A 15967-nucleotide genomic window follows, 5' to 3' on the forward strand; every position below is an offset into this window, starting at 1 on the left:
AAAAAACTTTACAGGAAATGACGTGTCAGCCGTGTTGTTGGACTGTGAATGTGTCTGTGAGGTATCAGCAGTGCCCAGCAGCCTGTGATTTGGCACATACACTGCGGTAGCTGGTGTCGTCTAGCTGGCACATAGGTACTCCTGCATTGCCCCGGAGTTGTGTGTGTGGAGTGTACATTACGTGCTGGGTGTCGCTATTCACTGACAGGTTTCCTTTTGCATGTTTTATTTTTATTTTTTTTATATAAACTCTGCAGTTTGCCACAACAATTACTGGGGTTAATGGGCACGTTCACCCTTATTACTGCTGAGGAGAGTTTTTTTTTTTTTACCCTGCTGTGTAGTTTTTGCTTACATTGTAATCCAGTGCCGTTTTATACTTGATAGTAATAATAAGGAACACCTCTATTGATTGCTCCCCATTTGGTCTCTCCCTAGTACATTGCTTCCATGTGAGAGAGACCAGTGCACGCAGGTAGTGAAGGGGTCCATAAGCAAGAACATAGGCCAATGTTTCCCAACCAGGGTGCCTCCAGCTGTTGCAAAACTACAACTCCCAGCATGCCTGGACAGCCTTTGCCTGTCTGGGCATGCTGGTAGTTGTAGTTTTGCAACAGCTGGAGGCACCCTGGTTGGGAAACACTGACATAGGCCAATGTGCATGTGCGCGCCATAAGGACATGTCTGAAGATCAGTAGGATCAAGACAAGGAACATTTCCTACATCTCTAGGAAAGAAAAAAGCTGAAATCTCTTCTGATTCTGGGTGCTATGTAGGAGCTGACACGTTAGAAACCATTTTTACTAGTGATTAGTGGGGTTTTAGCACCAATTGCCCTTTTCCCGTTTTTTTAAATATTTTTTTTGTGGTCTTTGATGTAATAGGTTATTCTGGCAAGTACACTTTTAAATAATTGTACTCAGAGTTAAATAAAAAAAACAAAAAAAACCCTAGTCTTTTAAATACAAAAAGTGACTACGGTGACCCAGCCAAAAAAAATAAAAATTATATATTTATATATATTCTGTGACACCAGCCTTTTAAAACACCATAGAAGTGTCCCATAATGCTTTGCTCACTCACACTGGGCTCTAGTTCTGCTTCATTGGAAGCGTTTTGTGTGGACTGCTCTCTTAACAAAACTGATATTGTAAGGCTGGATTCACACATAGCAGTGTGGTGCTGCTTTATTCCAAAAACAGCACCACACCTGTCCTCAGGTTGTGTGTGGTATTACATAGTAACATAGTTCATAAGGTTGAAAAAAGACCAAAGTCCATCAAGTTCAACCTATAACCCTAATGAGTCCCTACTGAGTTTATCCAGAGGAAGGCAAAAAAATACTAGAGTAAAAAATTCCTTCCTGACTCCAATATGGCATCAGAATAAATCCCTGGATCAACCTTCTGTCCCTATGAATCTAGTATACATAACCAGCGATGTTATTACTCTCCAAAAATGCATCCAGACCCCTTTTGAACTCTTTTACAGAGTTCACCATGACCACCTCCTCCGGGAGAGAATTCCACAGACTCACTGCTCTTACAGTAAAGAACCCCCGTCTGTGCTGGCGCAGAAACCTTCTTTCCTCTAAACGTAGAGGATGCCACCTTTGCTATATTCACATAAATGGAACTGAGCTGCAATACCACACACAAACTAAGGATAAGAGTGGCACTGTTCCCGGAAGAAAAAAAAAAGCTAATTCTGGATAACCCCTATAAAGTATACCTAAACTTTTATCAAACTTCTGACATGTAATAGCGACATGATTGGTGGGGGTCCAAGTGCTGAACCCCTTCACGATCACTGGGGCAGAAGCACTCCGCTGAGCACTGTGCCCCTTTATTTTTGCTCAGCTTTCCTTGCGTTCTATGGATTCAATGATAGTGTATGCGACTTTCATTAAATCCGTACACTGCATGCTCAGTGCGTGCTCAATAAGAACGGAGCAAAAATGGAACGCAGTGCTCAGCCAAGTGCTTCTGCGTTTTGTTCTAGTGATCGGTGGGGGTCTCAGCAAATGGACCCCACCGATAACTACTGATATGTCACCAAGACGTGTCAGACATTTCTTAAAGGGGTACTCCGCCCCTGGCATCTTATCCCCTATCCAAAGGATAGGGGATAAGATGTTTGATCACCGCGGTCCCGCTGCTGGGGACCCCGGGGATCACCACTGCGGCACCCCGCCATCATTACTGCACAGAGCGAGTTCGCTCTGTGCGTAATGACTGGCGATACAGGGCCGGAGCAGTGTGACGTCATGGCTCCGCCCCTCATGACATCACGGCCCGTCCCCTTAATGCAAGTCTATGGCAGGGGGCGTGACGACTGCTACGCCCCCTCCCATAGACTTGTATTGAAAGGGGCGGGCCGTGACGTCACACTGCTCCGGCCCCTGTATCGCCAGTCATTACGTGCAGAGCGATCTCTCTCTGCGCAGTAATGATAGCGGGGTGCTGCAGCAGCGATCCCCGGGGTCCCCAGCAGCGGGACTGCGGCGATCTAACATCTTATCCCCTATCCTTTGCATAGGGGATAAGATGTCTAGGGGCGGAGTACCTCTTTAATAGGTTAGGTACACTCTAAAGCAGTGGTCTTCAACCTGCGGACCTCCAGATGTTGCAAAACTACAACTCCCAGCATGCCCGGACAGCCAACGTCTGTCAGGGCATGCTGGGAGTTGTAGTTTTGCAACATCTGGAGGTCCGCAGGTTGGAGACCACTGCTCTAAAGTAACAACCTGCTTGTGTGTCATAGTAATCTGATTTGTCATTGGCGTATCAGTTACGGAGGATCATTTGCTTGGAGTTTTAGGCTTGCTTTCTTTAGCAGTAAGGTCAAAATCCAAATATTCTCTAGTATATGAAATAATCCATATTTAATCTATATCTAATCATTTCTATATCCAGAACAGATTGGTTCAAGTCCTCTTGTGTGGCCTTTCTCCATGGAGAGTTATGAAAGGTCTATGTTCCAGTTAATAATGATAATATTTGATGTTGTTCTGATCTCTTATATAGAGGTTTCTTTTTAGATGTTACCAGTCTCAACACAATAGTGCTCATTGATGAAATATGGCATCTGGTGAAGCTAAAGAAGCATTGAACAAGCCAATCCAACAGAACTTGGATCCAAACACATCTGATCTTCCATTCTATGTCTGTGAGTTTGTTGAGAAAGAAATTGGAAATGATTTCAAGTCTTTGCGGAAAGTCTCCAGTCTAATTGAGAAAATTTCAGAGGAGAAAAAGCACCTTGAGGAGCAGGTATGGAAAGGATGTTAGCTCATAAAGTGGCATGGATGCATATTTGTAGACATTCCTTTTACCTCTAAAACAGTGGTTCTCAACCTGGGTTCGATCAAACCCCAGGGGTTCGGTGAGTCAGTCTCACGGGTTCGGCGGAGGTCAAGACACACACCCGACTCCAGGCCCATTGCAACAGGACAGGCAAACCAAGCAATTCCTTGGGGCCCCAAGCAGAGCCGGTGTTTGCCCGTCCTGTAGCAAGGGGCAATTCCCCCCCATCACTATTAACTCCCTGCGGCTCCGCGTGAAGTTTAAAAACGCAGGGGCCAGAGATCTTGGTGGATTGAGTGACGAGGAGTGGTCTATAGTGCTTTCTCTTACTCTGTCTTTGTCAGAGTCTAATAGACTATCACAATTATTCTTTTTGCATAGGGTGTATAAAACCCCACTGTTCCTACATAACATTGGTGTTCGGTCTGACTCTGCTTGCCCCAGGTGTGACGCGTTGGAGGCTCATTTGTTACATATGATGTCTTACACGCATATTGGAATGATGTGATACGGCTTATTAAGACTGTTTACGGGGTGACGTTGCTTAATGCACCTAAGGTATGCTTACTTGGTCTTATTGGATGCGATCAGGAACCCTCCATGAGAGAAGTGGGAATTTAGCGTGTGTTATATCAGGCCAGGAAACTTATAGCGCAGTTCTGGATCAGACCGTCTCCTCCGCTTGTACCTGATCTTATCATAAGAGTAGCGCAGATAGTGCGCTTGGAGAAAGGGATAAAGATTAAGTGTAAAGTTGTCAGGAAGTTTGATGGGACCCTGGGTAACCCACTTTGACCACCCGTCGACTGACTCCTAGATGACTGTACATCCTTGGTCTGTCTTATGTATTATGATTGGCCTACAAGCTGGAGTTCTGTGAATGTGACTCTATTTTTTCTCCTACTCACATTTTTCTTTCTACCCTCTTTTGGTGGTTTTGCTGTAGCGCCTGTAGGTACCGCTTGTTGTGGTTCTGAGTGTGTGGTGCGAGGGAGACTGATCATCGGGACAGAAGTTTCTTAATACCTTTTGGTTAACTACAAATGTGTTTTGTGCTGCAAAGGGATAGAGACGGAAGGTTTCTTTGTGGGGTGGATGGGTGGGTTTACTGTTTGTATGTTGTTTTAAAATGTTTGAAAAACCTTTAATAAAAATTACCTGATATAAAAAAAAAAAAACGCAGGGGCCGCCGGGAGATAGCGCACATGCCGGTACGTCACTGACGTCCCGTTCATGCGCCCAAAGAAATGAAGGCGCCGAGGATCGAGAAGGAGGAAGACGCGCGCTGGCTAGCTTGGCAAGTGACCAGCGGCATGTCATCTTCGGTGCTCCGACCACTGGTCCAGGGACCTACTACTATAGCCGAAGTGGTGGTCGGAGCACTGAAGTGGGCAGTACACAGGCATACAGCCTCCAGCCATACACTGTATATGGCTGGAGGCTGTATGTCTGTGGGGGAACACTGCCTGCCTAATGTGGGGGAACACTGCCTGCGCCTAATGTGTGGGGAACACTGCCTGCGCCTAATGTGTCTCAATGGTTTTGTTCTTTAACCCCTTCAGGACGGAGCCCATTTTGGCCTTAAGGACCGGAGCGTTTTTTGCACATCTGACCACTGTCACTTTAAACATTAATAACTCTGGAATGCTTTTAGTTATCATTCTGATTCCGAGATTGTTTTTTCGTGACATATTCTACTTTAACATAGTGGTAAATTTTTGTCGATACTTGCATCATTTCTTGGTGAAAAATCCGTAAATTTGATGAAAAATTTGAAAATTTTGCATTTTTCTAACTTTGAAGCTCTCTGCTTGTAAGGAAAATGGATATTACGAATACATTTTTTTTTTGGTTCACATATACAATATGTCTACTTTATGTTTGCATCATAAAATTGACGTGTTTTTACTTTTGGAAGGCACCAGAGGGCTTCAACGGTCAGCAGCAATTTTCCGATTTTTCACAAAATTTTCAAACTCAGTATTTTTCAGGGACCAGTTCAGGTTTGAAGTGGATTTGAAGGGTCTTCATATTAGAAATACCCCATAAATGACCCCATTATAAAAACTACACCCCCAAAAGTATTCAAAATGACATTCAGTCAGCGTTTTAACCCGTTAGGTGTTTCACAGGAATAGAAGCAAAGTGAAGGAGAAAATTCACAATCTTCATTTTTTACACTCACATGTTCTTGCAGACCCAATTTTTGAATTTTTACAAGGGGTAAAAGGACAAAATTTTTACTTGTATTTGTAGCCCAATTTCTCTCGAGTAAGCACATACCTCATATGTCTATGTAAAGTGTTCGGCGGGCGCAGTAGAGGGCTCAGAAGGGAAGGAGCGACAAGGGGATTTTGGAGAGTACGTTTTTCTGAAATGGTTTTTGGGGGGCATGTTACCTTTAGGAAGCCCTTATGGTGCCAGAACAGCAAAAAAAAACCACATGGCATACCATTTTGGAAACTAGACCCCTCGGGGAATGTAACATGGGATAAAGTGAACCTTAATACCCCACAGGTGTTTCACGACTTTTGCAAATGTAAAAAAAAAAAATTATTTTTTACCTAAAATGCTTGTTTTCCCAAAAATTTTTTATTTTTAAAAAGGGTAATAGCAGAAAATACCCCTAAAAATTTGAAGCCCAATTTCTCCCGATTCAGAAAACACCCCATATGGGGGTGAAAAGTGCTCTGCTGGCGCACTACAGGTCTCGGAAGAGAAGGAGTCACATTTGGCTTTTTGAACGCAAATTTTTCTCTGGGGGCATGCCGCATTTAGGAAGCCCCTATGGTGCCAGGACAGCAAAAAAAAACCCACATGGCATACCATTTTGGAAACTAGACCCCTCGGGGAACGTAACAAGGGGTTAAGTGAACCTTTATACCCCACAGGTGTTTCACGACTTTTGCATATGTAAAAAAAATAAAAAAAATTTTACCTAAAATGCTTGTTTTCCCAAAAATTTTACATTTTTAAAAAGGGTAAAAGCAGAAAATACCCCCCAAAATTTGTAACACAATTTCTCCCGAGTACGGCGATACCCCATATGTGGCCCTAAACTGTTGCCTTGAAATACGACAGGGCTCCAAAGTGAGAGCGCCATGCGCATTTGAGGCCTAAATTAGGGATTGCATAGGGGTGGACATAGGGGTATTCTACGCCAGTGATTCCCAAACAGGGTGCCTCCAGCTGTTTCAAAACTCCCAGCATGCCTGGACAGTCAACGGCTGTCCGACAATACTGGGAGTTGTTTTGCAACAGCTGGAGGCTCCGTTCTGGAAACAGTGGCGTACCAGACGTTTTTCATTTTTATTGGGGAGGGGAGGGGGGCTGTGTAGGGGTATGTGTATATGTAGTGTTTTTTACTTTTTATTTTATTTTTTGTGTTAGTGTAGTGTTTTTAGGGTACAGTCACACGGGCGGGGGTTCACAGTAGTTTCTCGCTGGCAATTTGAGCTGCAGCAGAAAGTTTGCGGCAGCTCAAATTTGCAGCCAGATACTTACTGTAATCCTCCGCCCATGTGAGTGTACTCTGTACGTTCACATTGGGGGGGACATCCAGCTGTTGCATAACTACAACTCCCAGCATGCCCGTTGGCTGTCGGTGACTGCTGAGAGTTGCAGTTTTGCAACAGCTGTAGGCACACTGGTTATGTATCACTGAGTTTGTGACCTAACTCAGTGTTTCACAACCAGTGTGCCTCCAGCTGTTGCAAAACTACAACTCCCAGCATGTACGGTGCATGGTGTACGGTGACTGCTGAGAGTTGTAGTTTGCAACAGCTGGAGGCACACCGGTCGTGAAACACTGAGTTAGGTAAAAAAAAACTCTGAGTTTCACAACCAGTGTGCCTTCAGCTGTTGCAAAACTACAACTCTCAGCAGTCACCGACAGCCAACGGGCATGCTGGAAGTTGTAGTTATGCAACCAGCAGATGCACCACTACAACTCCCAGCATGCACTTTAGCTGTTTGTGCAAGCTGGGAGTTGTAGTTATACAACAGCTGAAGGTACACTTTTCCATAGAAAGAATGTGCCTCCAGCTGTTGCAAAACCATAAGTCCCAGCATGCCCATAAGGGAATGCTGGGAGTTGTGGTGGTCTGCCTCCTGCTGTTGCATAACTACAGCTCCCAGCATGCCCTTTTTGCATGCTGGGATCTGTTGCTAAGCAACAGCAGGAGGCTGTCACTCACCTCCAACGATCCAGCCGCACAGGTCAGTCCCTCGTCGTCTCCGCCGCCGCAGCTGCTCCTGGGGCCCCGATCCCAACAGGGGCGCCGGGGATCGGGGTCCCCAGCACCCGGGGTGCACGTCCCGCACCCGCTCACGTCCTCCGGAAGAGGGGCGGAGCGGGTGCGGGATTGACACCCGCAGCAGGCGCCCTGATTGGTCGGCCGGTAATCCGGCCGACGAATCAGGGCGATCGTGAGGTGGCACCAGTGCCACCTCACCCCTGCAGGCTCTGGCTGTTCGGGGCCGTCAGAGACGGCCCCGAACAGCCAGTAATTCCGGGTCACCGGGTCACTGGAGACCCGATTGACCCGGAATCGCCGCAGATCGCTGGACTGAATTGTCCAGCGATCTGCAGCGATCGCCGACATGGGGGGACATAATGACCCCCCTGGGCGATATGCCGGGATGCCTGCTGAACGATTTCAGCAGGCATCCGGCTCCGGTCCCCAACCGGCTAGCGGTGGGGGCCGGAATTCCCACGGGCATATGGATACGCCCTCGGTCCTTAAGGACTCGGCATGCAGGGCGTATCCATACGCCCTATGTCCTGAAGAGGTTAATGGTTCTGTTCATTTTGTGCACCTATGTATAAATATATACTTAAATATATACCTCCTATGTTTTGGATTTGAAAAAATCATATTTTATTTTTCCAATTAAGAGGGGTTCGGTGAGTGCGCATATGAAACTGGTAGGGTTCAGTACCTCCAACAAGGTTAAGAACCACTGCTCTAAAATGTTAACCTATTTTATCAGCTCTAAACAATAACTTTCATCGTCAGGTTCTGACCATCTCTTCTGAGGCTCCGAAACGAATTCAGGCTTCCCTGTACAATGCAGAAAATTCGCAGTCCACTCTCACAGCTCTTCTGGAAAGAGAAGCCGCTGTGAGTGAATCCATCAGCAAGCACCTGGAAGAGGCGGCACCATGGATGGATGATTTAGGGGCACTAACAGACCAGATCAATGAAGTTGAGAGACACCTTTCTTACTTAAAATGGATCTCACATATTGAGGAACTAAGGTAAACAAGAGGCTATGGCATAGACTGCTGTCCTGGTTGTTAAACAATGTAATGAAACCAGTGCAGCTAAGCCTCACTAAATATTAACAGTTAGGTTTCATTGCTCTTTGTGGTATTTTTAATTTTTAGGTGAGCTAATGTTTTATCACAAGGTATGTTTTTATTTTCAGCGATAATATTCAACAACATCTGATGACTAACAACGTAGCCGAAGCTGCCAGTACTCTGGTATCTATGACAGAACAAGCTATTAAGCTACAGCACTCATCCTGCACTCATCTGTTGAAGTTTATCACATCTACAGTTCAGTTCTGGCACAAAATATTGAAAGATAAATTGACAAGGTAAAAGTGACAGATTGCTCTGTTACCGCAATATGCCTGGTGCTTTTTTATGTAGTATGTTGTGTTTCAGTAAGTTCATACCCCACTTTTATTTTTAATGTAGTGACTTTGAGGAAGTCTTAAATCAGTTACACTGGCCTTTTGTTGGTCCTCATCTGCCACTGACACCAGTTCCTTCATCATCATCATCAGGAAGTGTAACAGAGGTCTATACTAGTTTGGAAACACTCTTCACTCAACTCCTAAAGCTTCAAATTTCGTATCCTTTATAAAATATGCAGTGAACATGGAGTTACTGATATTTATAGGTCTTGAAAAGAGGGTGTTCCACAATAGACATTTACCACCTAGGCTTGTGACACACAAGCACAGTATACTACATTTATCTGCAAAAAAAAACGGAAACAGTTGATTTTACAGTTTTAAAACAGACAAAACATAGTCACAAGTAAACTGTTTATTAAATGTGTATGGTTGTAAAACAGACAAAATGTAGTCATAAAGTAATCTATGTTCGGTCTATTAAAGTCTCTGACCACTTGTATACCATTGTATATGTATAGTACCTTTTTGAAGGTATCCTGATGTATACTGTGGTGGAGACCCAAAACATCATATGAATGGGGCCTAAGACAGCACCCTTTGGAGAGTGTTCTCCCTCCTCCCTTGGGACATGAAACAGTTAAAAAGGGTCACACATAAAAGGTCATTCAACCCCTTCTTCTCCAGTTCTGTTTTCTGTCCCGGGGCAGGAGGCAGGTTTGTTTCTTTCAGGTAACAAATACAAGCAAGGACAGCAGGGCCCTGGCCAGCAGTCTGTAGCTCAGGAACATCGACCCTGCGGTATAGGCCTCCCTGAGGAGCCACTGCAGTTGCTGGACTGTCATCCTGGGTTACTTTCCCTTTGCAGATTCCAAGGTACTCTATCCAGTGTGCTCTCCACTGGTGTAGGCATAGTGCGGAAGTCACAGAGCGGAATGTGCAGGGTTCTTATGTGTGGGGACCCTGGCGTACATTGATGACGTCACTGGCAGAGTGCATTGGAGGGAAGCAACCAGGAGAAGTTTCTATTGGTCCCCCTGACCCGGAAGGGGTTAGGCAAACTTCGGCCCACGCACCTGGAAGGGGCCCATTATATAATGAAGTGCATGCTGAAAAATGGAGATGGCCAGTTTCTGTTTGGTAACCCTGCTGTATGACTAGCAGCATGGAGAAGCAGTTGCAGCGTGCGGAGACCCAGGAGTCTGTGCAAGCGGTGATAAGGCTGTGGGTAAAGGGGTCTGTGGCCCAAAATTATCGAGTGCTGTTAGGCTCATGCAATGTTTTTTTGGATGCCTTTTAAGCGAGAGAAGTTCTTAAAAAAAGAGAATAAATCAAGAGAGTGTGGAGTTTGCAGAAGGAAACTTGCTAGCACTTATACAAAATCATTATGTGGTTCGTGTTTGAACAAGGTCATGGAGGAGGAGACTCCATCTTTTGTGAGAAATATGCAGGGTAAGCATGATTTTTCTTAGTATGGTTTATTATGGGTTTGTTTCCAGATAGTAAATTTTTTTTTGCTTCTTTTCTTTTTAGGTCTTATTAGCCGTCACGCCCCCTCCCATAGACTTGCATTATGGGGGTGGGGCTATGACGTCATGAGCTCCAGCTGAGCAGCGAAGTACCCCTTTAAAAGTTTTTCTAAAATTTAGTGAAAAAGTGTGTTATTTCTTAAATAAAATCGCCATGGTTCCAAGAGCACATTTGGAACCCAAATTTCAAGGTATACTCTAGGGAAGCACAATTTTTTTCATATCAACTGGCTCCATAAAATTAAACAGATTTGTAGATTAACACACAAGGAGAGATGTCCTGGCACCGTTGTTGATTCACTATCTCGCACAATGTGTCTCCTGCTGGCAGGCAGGTGAGGTGCAGTCTATACTGTGTTCACTCGGTGTCTGTGGTGCTTCACAATGGCAAATAGAGTTTGATCATAGCACAAGTAGAAGAGGATATTCATCGGAGCACTCACCTCGGACACCAGGTTCGTTGTGCAGGAAAAACCTTTTATTGTAAAAACCAACTTGGAAATATACAATAAAAGGTTTTTCCTCCACGACGAACCTTGTGTCTGAGGTGAGTGCTCCGATGAATATCCTCTTCTACTTGTGCTATGATTGAACTTTATTTGCCAAGATTTGTAGATTACTTCTATTGAATTATCATAATCATTCCAGGGCTTATCAGCTGTTCTATGCTACAGAGGGAGTTTAGTTGTTCTTTTCTGTCTGACCACAATGCTCTCTGCTGACACCTCTGTCTGGATATTGTGGTTTGGCCTCTTTCCTCAGTTGCTCAAAGGCCGGAAGAGACACTGTGGTTTATTCACTCCTTTTTTTTTTTCTCCCTTTCGATGTGGACAAAATTAAACACTTGTGCACAAAAAAAAGAAAAATCAATGTGATACAAAATAGTAAATAACGAACGGAAAACAGAAGAGGACAATAAAAAAAACCTGACAGACAAAAAAACCTACACTCTTAGTAAATGAGGCCCAGTGACTATGATCAGGGAAGTATTGACCATGCAGAATATCACTATAAGAAAGGCTATGTCAGTCTTAGGAGTTTTGACCTCTTCCATCCAAGCAGTCAGGTGGGCTCAATATCATATAAGAACCCTTCAGGCCCAGATACTTCAGCTCTCTGGACAAGGAGATAGTATTATCCCTGGTAACCTTAAGATCCCTTCTTTGGTGGTCAGAAGAAGCCATTTATCCAGAGTCATTCGTTGGGTACTCACAGATCTATTTTTCATCACGACAGATGCCAGCCCCTGCTTATGCAGAATGTCTTCTCCTGTAGGACAGTTGGAATGTAAAGGCTGATTTCTTAAGTTGTCACTAACTCAGACAGGGGGAATGGTCCCTAAAGAGAAATTTTTGCCATGGGTCCTTCCTCAGATCCCGGACCCTCTTATTCAGGGACCAGTCCTTCAACCCGAAACAAACAATTTACACCTGACGGCATGGCTATTGAGCGACAACTGAGATAGGGGCCTGTCAGAGCAGGTAATATCTACATTATTAGCTCATAGGAAAAAGGTTACTTAAGAGATTTATTTGAGAATATGAAAATCTTTTTGTAGAGGGCCGGGTGAATGTGTTAGAACCCCCTAATGCAGTGGTTCTCAACCTTTTTCACGACTGTACCCCCAAAGAGTGAAAGTATGTCTGCGGTACCCCTTGCGTTTACGTAAGTTGGCGCAGAACTTACGCGCAAGGGGTACCCACGGACAAAATAAGTCATAAAAGTACTTAATTTCATAATGGCGTGTGCTTACCTTTCTAATACTTAATCCACTTCTGCCATTATTCCCCCCTCCGATCCCCTTGGGCCAATATATGAGATACATACAATAACACCCTCCGATACTGCGTTGTTACACTTAGTTTAACATGCTTACCAGGCCTGTGTCTATCCCATTTGGAGGGCCACATTGATGGGTGACATCCTTCTGCACTGTGCCGGCACCTCCGCGCAACATCAGGGACGTCGCACGGCAGCAACAGCAGCTCACAAAAAGTGGCCGTGGCCGTACAATATAGTGAGCTGCCACGGCGACTGCATCGTCCAATCCCTGCTCTGTACTGACAAATACTGGCCAATGCATGGCCGGTATTTATCAGCAAATTGCTGTACCCCTGCATAACCCTTGGCAAACCCCTAGGGGTACATGTACCCCTGGTTGAGAACCCCTGCCTTAATTTCCTTCAAGCAGGTCTAGAAAAGGGTCTTAGGATGCATTCACACCACGTTTTTTGCAATACAGTTCCCGTATACGTTTTCTATGTGAAAACCGTATGGAACCGTATTGAAAACCGCCTGCATTGACTCTCCATTGAAAACCGTATGCCAAAAGATGCATCAGGTTGTGTCCGTTTTGCATCCTGTAAGGTTTTGTTAGTTTTTTTTCCCGTACCCAAAACCGTAGCCTACCACGGTTTTTGGTCCGGGTGAAAAACTGTATTAAGCCATATACGTGTTTTCTTCTAACATGGGAGTCAATGGGAACTGTACAGAACCATATGTGCGTACGGTTCCATCCGGTTTTCACCATCTGGTTTTTGACTTTGCACAGTTTTTTTTCTTGGAATTTCAATCAAACAAGTGAAACTTTATTCAAAATGGAGTGAAAAGCTAAAAACCTATTTGTTTTTTTCTTAAAAAATGGATGCAACCGGACATCATTTTTAACTGTATACGGGTTGAAATTTGTACACAAGTTTTGATACAGTTTAGTCAGGTTTTGAGGAATCCGTTTTTCATCAAAAACTTGATACGGGAACTAAATTCTCACTCGCTGGTATCGTGTCCCAGCGCCGCTTCACCGCTGGTATCCCTCGGTCCCCAGCGTTTGCTGGAGATGCGGTGTGGCGGAGGGTACTATGACGCATGTCTGGTGGAGCTGCCCTAAACTCACTACATTCTGGCAATCGGTCCTCCGGGTTGTTCGGGAGGTCACCGGGATTAGTGTCCCCCACACCCCTGCAGCAGCCCTACTCTTTATGTTTCCCATGGCGCAGGCTAAGTACAAGAAGTCTCTGGCGAGGCATCTCCTTCAGGCTGCGAAGGCAGTGATACCCCGAAGATGGCGGTCTGTTGACCCCCCTACGTTGGACGAATGGTTGTCGGAAGTAGCCAACTCACGTCAGATGGAGGAGTTGATATCGGTTCATCCTGATGATGACTGAGTTTCCGTATTAATTATATCTACTACATCTGTGATGTGTTGTGGCCCCGCTGGTTCCCAGCTCCTTACTTCCCTCCCCCCGCCCTTTTTTTTTTTTTTTTTCCTCTTCTTTCTTTCTCCTTTTCTTGTCACTCCTTGTTTGTGTGCCCCTCTTCCACTGCTCAGTACCTGACTCTTATACCTCTTCCTCCTTCCCTGACCCTCTCCCCCTTCCTGATATTACATGTTGTTTTCTCCGCACAACTGTTTGTACCTGTTCGCTGTTTCTCTCTTTTGTACTTCCATTGGAGCACTTGGTATCAGAATCCACATTAGAACTCGTATTCGTCCTATCTGGGAAACCCTGGCCCTTGTGCCTAGGGTGCTATTTGTTGCTCCTGGATGATTGCTTGTTACACTACTTATTGTGGAACCTTCTAGCTGTTGCTTCTTTTTGCTATATCACATGTAATATGATTGAGCATTATTGCACTGCTGTCCATTGGGCCTCCCCTGGCCGCCGGACTCCTTTTTTCTTTTCCATGTTCTGCTTATTCTGTTGATTACTTGCTGATTGTACTGCCACTTTTACTACTTTCAATAAAACCCTTTTTGAATTTGAAAAAAAACTTTATACGGGAACTGTATTGCAAAAACGTGGTGTGAATGCAGCCTTAGACCGAGCACTACTAAAGTTCAGATCTCGGCATTAAATAGTCTATTTGAGTTCAAGTTGGCTGACCACCAATGGGTAAAGAGGTTTGTTAGAGAAGCTGATAGATTTAAATCAGGTTTTGTCATCTTTGATGAGCTTTGAACCCCTGGATGAGTTATCAGTAAAGATGCATACTATCAAATTAGCCTTCTTATTGGCTATTACATCAGCTAGAAGGGTAGGAGAAATCACAGCTATTTTCTATTGTGTATCCAAGATGAAGAGTGGTTATCTCTCCAGACCCTGCCTTTTTACAAAAAGTAGTGTCAGATTTTCACCGATCTCAGGAGATTGTGCTGCCTTCCTTTTGTGCAAATGAGGGACAGCCTCGATTTCATTATCTTGATGTCAGACGATGCTACAGAAACATGGAGGAAATCTTAGCAGTTATTTATTCTGTTTCAGGGCAAGAATAAGGTAAAGGCAGCATCCTTATAGTGGCTAGGTGGCTATTAACCTTTCTTACTCTGCCTTAGAAAAGCCAATTAATTCGGGTTTAGGGGCACACTCTACTGAAGCACAGAGGGCAGCAGCCTTCATTGATCAGATTTGCAGAGCAGCCACATGGGGGTCACCACATACATTTTTTAATCATCATAGATTGAATCTTTCCCTCAAAGAGGATCTTGCATTTGATGCAAGTTCTACAGGCTATAGTTATACTAGTCTATTCTACTCTTCAAGGGTGCTGTCATACAGCGAATGGGAAAACTTAAATTACGTACTTTTAAATTACGTGTTTTTTGTTGAGCCCATGACATCACCCTCCAATTTCCCACCCTGTAGTTCTCTGTGGTGTTCTTTTTTTCTTTTCAAATTGTTCTTTAGAGATTCCGGTATCTTGCTAAACAACTGGAGAATAAGGTGTTTCCTGACCTTTTTATGTGTTAACTTTTGACAGTCATTACAGTTAAAAAAAAGGTTTGATCAGTCGGGGTCTGAGGGTTCATACTGTGACGGCTAGTGACGTTTTAGGGAGAAGTTTTATTTGTTTTTCTACACCTAGATAATCCCTTTTATTGCTGCTTACTGTTTTTTTTTTTTTTGTGTAATATACATTTTTTCGTATGAAGACAAAGGTCTGCAGTAGAATTTGTCCCTTTCGTTGTTGTTGTTTTTTTTTTGCTTTTTTTTATATATATAAACAGATTTTTTAATTTATTTATCTTAAATTGTACATAAAAATATGACCTTGTGTTACAAAGTCAGTAATAGTGGGGTGAGTGGGATGGATCCAATATTGGGCAATATGTTTTCTTGCTAAATGGAGTATTCTTAAAATTTCCACCTCTGGTTCAGCTAATTCCTCACTACAGCCTACAAGGCCCTTTATACAACATTTAGACTTGGAGGCAGTTGAGTACCATATAACCTGTGTCTGAAAGCCGTCACCTTCCACCGATATGGTATAAGAAGGGGACAGTGCCAAATGATGTGGATTAAGGGTAGTGTCAGCACACCTACTCCTCAGTACACCCCTCCAATCCCACTCCACTATACAATTTTTGTTAAGTTAGCTCTTCCCACCTCTAACAGAGGCCACTAACCCCAGACGGACCCTTTTTGGGCACTCTTATCTAACAGGGCAAAAGATTACTCAAAACATAATTGTGCACTGCCAGGGTTACCT

General features: G+C 44.2%; 1 protein-coding gene across 2 annotated transcripts in view; it reads left to right on the top strand.

Annotated features, from left to right (window-relative positions):
- Positions 1 to 15967, top strand: part of RINT1 (RAD50 interactor 1) — a 27185-nt gene continuing 11218 nt past the window's right edge. The window contains exons 1-5 of one of the 2 annotated variants that reach the window (XM_056573529.1): positions 1 to 135; positions 3041 to 3272; positions 8324 to 8565; positions 8736 to 8909; positions 9013 to 9168. In XM_056573529.1, coding sequence (XP_056429504.1) covers positions 3081 to 3272; positions 8324 to 8565; positions 8736 to 8909; positions 9013 to 9168 — 764 coding nt within the window. In that variant the 5' untranslated portion in view covers positions 1 to 135; positions 3041 to 3080. Of the gene's footprint in view, positions 136 to 3026; positions 3273 to 8323; positions 8566 to 8735; positions 8910 to 9012; positions 9169 to 15967 lie in introns of both variants that reach the window. The other variant, XM_056573531.1, reaches the window with a different exon arrangement.

The sequence above is a fragment of the Hyla sarda genome, chromosome 4 (assembly GCF_029499605.1).
Source record: "Hyla sarda isolate aHylSar1 chromosome 4, aHylSar1.hap1, whole genome shotgun sequence".
Classification (NCBI taxonomy): domain Eukaryota; kingdom Metazoa; phylum Chordata; class Amphibia; order Anura; family Hylidae; genus Hyla; species Hyla sarda.